At 58.8% G+C, this 6,569-nt stretch overlaps 2 protein-coding genes across 2 annotated transcripts; both read left to right on the top strand.

Annotated features, from left to right (window-relative positions):
* Positions 1-325: 325 nt before the first annotated feature.
* On the top strand, positions 326-2,602 carry LPMP_310900 (hypothetical protein; the record flags this gene model as incomplete). The annotated part of the gene is made up of 1 exon (XM_010703176.1): positions 326-2,602. The coding sequence occupies one exon, from the start codon at positions 326-328 to the stop codon at positions 2,600-2,602; it is 2,277 nt and encodes a 758-aa protein (XP_010701478.1).
* Positions 2,603-3,819: 1,217 nt separating this feature from the next.
* On the top strand, positions 3,820-5,946 carry LPMP_310890 (hypothetical protein; the record flags this gene model as incomplete). The annotated part of the gene is made up of 1 exon (XM_010703175.1): positions 3,820-5,946. The coding sequence occupies one exon, from the start codon at positions 3,820-3,822 to the stop codon at positions 5,944-5,946; it is 2,127 nt and encodes a 708-aa protein (XP_010701477.1).
* Positions 5,947-6,569: the final 623 nt, after the last annotated feature.

Here is a 6,569-nt window from a genome sequence, read left to right as displayed (position 1 = left end):
CCCCCCCCCCGACTACTCTGCTTCTTTTGTCTCCGACCGATGGATCACCCCCTTCCCGTTACTCCTTGGAACATCTACCCGTCGAGTTCACGCGGTTCATCATAGCTCTGGAGAACCCTCTCATTCTCGTCCGTTGCGTTGCTTCTTTCCTGTTTCTCCTCCGTAAACCGGGCGCCACTCCCACGAGCTCTCCACCCTTTCCACCACAGGCATTTATTTCACACGCACACGTTCTCTGCGCGCCTGCAGTGCACCGTAGTACCTCGCTTTTCTCCTCTCTTCCCCCGCGTCTTCCGGAGCTGTGCACTGGGCATCTCGTGCAAGCATGAGTGGCACCACGCTGACGGAGGCGCTGAATCGCCTGAGCAACTGCAAAGAGCCCGCCGACCTGATCTACAGCAAGGATGCGGCGCGCATACTGGGCAGCGCGGCTCCGCCACAAACGGTGACGCCGACTGTATCACCACCACACGGGCATAGCCCTGTAGATGAGTATTCGGTGCTTCTCGCTCGCCGGATAGGCACGATGGTGGCACGGCTCAACGAGCTCTCGAGTCCCACCTCGCAGGTTGTCCTTACCCCGCGAATGGCACTTTGTGAGCTGATGGACATTGTGCGTCAGGCCCTTTACACTTCCCTCCCAGCCGATATGCAGAAGGCTACTGCGCCGACGGACAAGGCGGCGGTGGTGAAGCAGTTTCACTCCTATGCCTCTTCGCGGCAGGTGCCGATCGGCTTTGCTGTGGAGGGGCTCTACGTGGTCTCCTACGTGAGCGTGAAGCTGCGCGTCGAACTGGTGACGCTGCAGCTGCAGCGCCGCATTCAAGAGGAACTCTCCAAGAAGGATACGCAGACCTCAGAGGCGAGCGTCGCGGCGCTCGTGGTGACCCAGACGCTTTTGGAGGACTTTCTAGCAGTTTACAAAAATATCATGCTCACCATGCCCATCATCAAGGCAGCCGCCCGCGAAGGCAGCGTCAGCGAGGCCGCACAGCGACTGGCACCAGTCTATCCGCAGTACTACTACCAACTCTGCGATTGGGTCCTCGTCCTCGAGTCGACCATGAACTCACCGCCGATCTCCTACACACAGGTGAAGCGTGTGTGCATTGATGAGCAGAATGGCGTCGTTGTCGTTGACCTGCACCGGCCTACGCCAGTGACGCCGTGGGGACTGCTGCTCAACGAGCAAGGTTTGCTGGTGGACATCGACGTGAGCCTGCGTGTCTTTGAGAAAGCGAGGACGCTGCATGACCTCCTCCAATCCACGCCGCAAGGCGCGTCTATCGTGCAGATCCAGGGTCAGTCAGTGGACGGTGTAGCGCACGGCGATTACGCGGCCTACACGAAGCGCCTGCTGCAGACCTTACAGTCAATGACAGTGGGGAATAGGAGCGTGCAGCTGGTCCTCAAATCCAGCGCCTTCAAGGCGGACGCCCGGTCTCTACCGGTAGAGGTGGCTTTTTTTTCACCCCCGCAGGGTGGGGAGGGCACCTCCGGTCAGCGCGTGACGCTTGTCCTGCGCCGGCAGAGCACCGCAGCGGAGTGGGGCTTCACTGTCGATGAGCAGCTTTATTGGCATGCGTCATTGACGAGCATTCTATCAAACTCGGCGGGCGCGTTTGTGCGCGAGTATGGCAAGCATCTACGGCTGCTAGCAGTGAATGGCGTTGAGGCGCTACACGCGACACAGGTGCAGCTCCTCATAGAGGCAGCCGAGACTGTCGTCCTGGAGCTACTTGTGATGCCCAAGGACGCACAGGACCGCTTGGCTGCCGCTCGTAGCACCACAACGCCGACGCCTGTCGCGATGGCAACGCCTACGAGTAAGGCGCCGTCAGTGGCGGCTGCGGAGCCGCCCAATAAGATCAGTGGCGGTCGCCTCGGTGGCGGCCGGGTGGAGGCGGCAATGGAGAAATTCTTGCAGCAGCGCTCCGCTGCCCCATCTGCGGTTGCCCCGTCTATCGCGATGGAGACACCTCTAGTGAGGGCCAGTAGTGTTGCGCCGGCGCCGGCAGCCGCGGCAGCCATCGTGTCGGCGGAGGATGCCAAGAAGGGGAAGAAGCATGGAGTAAAACCGAAAGCCCTAAAGAAGGCGCTTGCCGAATCCACCGTAGCTCAAGCCGCGGCGACTTCGCATCCCGCGGCTGTGCCTTCGGAGGGCACTATTGCACAATGTGGCGGTGTGATGGAGGCCGGAAAGGCAGCGAGTAGCGAAGGCGAGGCGCCGAGCGCCGGCCCTCAACAAATGGAAGGCGAGCCTGGTGTGCCCTGCACCTTCGACAACCAGGTGAAGCTCATCCACCTTGGCGAGGATGAGATGATTCTGGAGCGGCCTTCTGTAGACACGCCGTGGGGGCTGCCAATTGGCCGCCTGACCGACCCATCCGAGGCACCGCAGCAACTTCCTCTGCGCTTGATGAGTCTTCCAAGCAGTCGCAAGGCAAGAGTGCGTCAACATCCCCTCTTCCGCAGCTTCAAGCAACAGCCCTCCACGTGGTACATTGCCCAGGTAAACGACAGGCCAGCGTCGGATGCAGAGGCGACGTTGAAGCATATTAGCCAGCTCACTCGCATGACGCTGCGTTTTCTTCGCAAGTAAACAGAGTGACGTCGGTAAGCTGGATGTGCATTGTGCCCTGCCGAGTACGCAAGGGCTGTGTATCTCTGGTGCTGGACAGCGGTGGGCGTACGTGAATTGAGGAGCCGTGCTTCAACCGATCCATCGATGAGTTCCTGCACGTTGACACTCGTTTCCCGTGCGTTTCTTCCCGACTGTGTGCCTTTCTTGCCACGCCATCTCTTCTCCGTTTGTTTGAGCTTCTGTACTCTTTACTCTCTTTTTCCCTCGAGTAGTAGCGACCTCGCCTGTAGTTGTATTCGAGCACTTTTACTCTTCCGTAGATGCTGAAAAGTGCGAAGGCCTCCGTGTTCGCTTTTAAATCGATTCACGCTTGTCTTCCACCATAGATGCTCTTCTCGAGTCTTGACCTTCCGGGCCGACAGGCGGTGACCCTGGGCATAAAGTTTTGTGTGTGTTCCTTCTTGTGTCCTCGTTTTGCGCGTGTGCTCTCTTTTTTGCCGGGGCTTGATTGGCCCGTTTCCCTTTCCTTCTTTTCCTTTTCGAGTAGGGCGCCGCCCACGGCGCGGCACGGCCTGGTTTGCCTGCCGCGTGCTAAGCTGGTGTGTGGGTGGCTGGTGTCTGGGTGTGTGTGTCTCCTTTTCCAGCGTATGCTTTAGAGGTTGCCAGGGGCTGATGCTTTATAGAAACGAATAGCGGGAAAACCATCCAAAAAACAAAACGCTCCCCCTTGGAGGCGTACCAGCAGAGGGCTGGCGAGGCTGAGTGCGTCCGTCCATGTGATGACAAGGCAGGTCTCTGCGGCAGTAAGTCCGTCTTTTCCCCCCTCCCCGAAGGTCTGTCAAGGCGGCGTTTTTCTTTTTCAGAGTCGCACGTGTATGTTTTCGGAAGAATGCTGCACGTGTGACCCATTGAAAGGTAAACGGCTGTGGAAAGGCTCTGCGAAAAGTGCGACCTGCACGATGTGAGGTCATCACCTTTCCTCCTGCGCATGCATGAGCTGTTGTGTGGTGTTGTCTTGTCGCCTCCTCATCTGCTCATTCCCCCCTCCCATTTTACAATAAGGACCGCAGTGGAGAGGCGGAGCCGGAGGACATCACTGTGAGACGTTACGGCCGCCTGCTTCCATTGAGGCCGACGGTGTGGAGCAGAGCGAGGTGTCTACCGACAACAGACCAGACAGCAGCACACCCCCTCGATGTCTTCATAGTGCTCCAGCACCTTATTCGTTGTTGCGCATGCGACCAAGCAGGATGCACTTATGCACCTCCCCGGTGCATCCGTGGGTGTCGGAGTATTTGGCACGTGCGGTCGTTGCCCCTGCTGTCAGTGCTTCAGCGCATCGATACAAGGGCACGTCGAGGTTGAAGTCGGGGCAAGCTGATGTCGAAGGCATCACAGAAAGCGAGCGAGCTGTGCTGCAGGCGCAGTACCGAGAGGCGCGCAAGCAGCTCGTGGGGGCTCTTCTCATGCAGCCCTTCTCGTACAACAGCATCCTGGCCCGTGCAAGCGGCTCCTCTCCGACGGCACTCGCAGACATGTATGACCTTCGCGGGCTTTGCAGCGCTGCGTATGACTTCTTGCAGGAGAGCCCCAACCGTGACCCGACCGCACAGCAATCGGCGAGCTGCGCCAGTGAAGCTGATATGCCGCCTTCAGAGTCTGCGCCCGTTACGGTCGTGTCGACTGATGCGGGTCCCGCCGGTAGCGCCAAGCGATTGTCTTCCTCTACCACTTCTGTTGCTGGTGCTCCGGCAGCGGCGGTGGTACGTTGGCCAACTGTATCGCAGATGACTAAGGCAGTGGAGCGCCGTATCATGGACTACCGGTACGTGTGGCGTACTGCCAATAGGCTTGCCAGCGACCGCGTGGAGGTAGAGCAGAAGCGGTGTGTTTTGGCTTCTCCCTCTGATGCAACGCAGGCGCCTACCGCACCCATCTTCACTGGAGGCTCGCTCCCGTTTCTTCTGGCGACTATACCGCACAATTTGCTCTTCTCGATCGCCGAACACGCCATCCTTCACGCTTGGTACGGCGGACCACACGTCTACCCCAACGCCAAAATACCGAACCCCAATTCTGCCTTCGACCTCAAAGACAATCCTCTGCTGCGTGTGGATGACGTGACGAGCCTCCAGTGGGACCGCGCGCAGGCGGCAAACTTCCTTGTCGTGGTGCTGCGACAGCCCGCTGTACAAAGAGAGCTCCGGCAGCGTCTGTGGGGCGCCGCACAGAGCTACCACCGTAGCGTTATCCGAAAGCTAGAGTCTCTTGGAATGAAGAGGAGAGCGGAGGGGGTTTCCAAGGATGCTGCTGATAATTTCTTCATCCTGCTTGACCAGGAGCCCGGCATGCCTACACCCCTTTCGGTGTCTCTCCGCGAGATACGAGACGACTTGTTTAGCTTTGATGAGCACATGTACTTTGTGCGCGTGTCACCCTCATCGTATTCGAGCCCTTGGAAGTGTCGAGTAGACTGTCAGCCACTTCGGTCAACGCATCTCTTCCGCTTTGTCTCGAGTCATGCTGACGTTGTAGCGGCCTTTAGAGACAGACCGCGCTCGAACGTCTCTGACGCTCTCTTCCGCTTCTCATCGCTGGACGGGAACACGAGCGCCAAGGCGAGCGCCGCGCCGGTGTCGCTTTCCACACGGGACAAGCTGTGGCTGCTGCTGAGTGAGATGGTGCGGCTGCGGTACCTTGTTGCATACCTGTTGAACCTGGAAGTAATACTCCACCAGGTACGCAACAACCACAGTCGCTCGCAGCGTGAACAGCCAGCACCAAAGGAAGTGGACCGTGCCAGTTTCCCGGCCAGCCGCCACCTCGAGCAGGCAGATGTGCAGGATGCAGAGAACGCCAATTGCATCGCTGCTGTCTTCCACTTCCTCGGTATTCGAATACACCCGCGGCTGGCCGTTAGCTCACACCACCACCGTTTCCTGCGTCTTGCTCGAGTACGCCACTGTGAGCGACCCACGGTTTCTAAACCTCCAGGGGCGTCGACCGCCGCACACGAGGCCAGCGATGCTGGCATGAGTGTCACGCACGAGGACCGACGATACGGAACGGTCCAGGAATTATTCAGCGCCTTCTCGAAGGCCCTCGACGCAGCCACAGTCCCACTGTCGCAACCCCAGGCCACCGTCGCATCCTATACGCCTTCGGCAAAGAGTGCTTGCGAAGGGCAAGGTGCTCCAGGAGACGGCATAGAAGTGATGAGCGACGTGCTAGACCACATGCGTGACAGCAGCGGTCTACAAAGCGTGGCACAGGCAAGAAACGTTTCAGACGGATCATCGCTACTTTCCGACACAGACACCGAATTCCTCAAGGCCATTCTGTCCGTGACGCCTGAGGGTTAGGAACTGAATTTAACTGCGCAGTTCGCCGCCAAGCGAGACACCCGCGGCGGCGATGCGAAGCCGCCGTCCGCTAACTCCGGCCAGCTACCACGAAGCCGCGGGGCACCTGGCAAGAGACGTTTCAGTGCTGAAAGGTCAAAAGATGTTCCCCCCTACAATCAAGTCAGACTGTCAAGGGCCCGTATCCGGTTGTGGTTGTTGTGTTTTTTCGCGCAAAAGCGATGGGGACGAGGGGCCCTTTCACGTACGGCGTGCTCGCACGAAGGCATCCATCTTTCAGATTCGCCTCCGTGGTTCTCACGACGGTAGCGGCCGCTTTGCTGCGGTTTGTTTGCAGCTTCTCTGCGCCTGGAGAGCGGGTGAGAAAGCGGAATGGGCGCTGCTGTCGAGAAAATTCGCAGCAGAGTTGCTGCCCAGGTACCCCGGAGTGTGATGAAAGTAAAGGGCACCTCTACCAGCGAGGCGCACGCTCTAGTACGTGTAGTTCGCTCCGCTTAGGTAGTTAAGATGCGATTCTTCAGGAGACCACCAGACACGTGACGGGACGCAGCCCTGTCGTACGGAGCAGTGCATGCACAGGGATGCGGATCGGTATACGACTAACTGCCAATGCCTGCCGAACC

The sequence above is a fragment of the Leishmania panamensis genome, assembly GCF_000755165.1.
Source record: "Leishmania panamensis strain MHOM/PA/94/PSC-1 chromosome 31 sequence".
Classification (NCBI taxonomy): domain Eukaryota; phylum Euglenozoa; class Kinetoplastea; order Trypanosomatida; family Trypanosomatidae; genus Leishmania; species Leishmania panamensis.
This window is presented reverse-complemented; position numbering and strand designations above follow the sequence as displayed.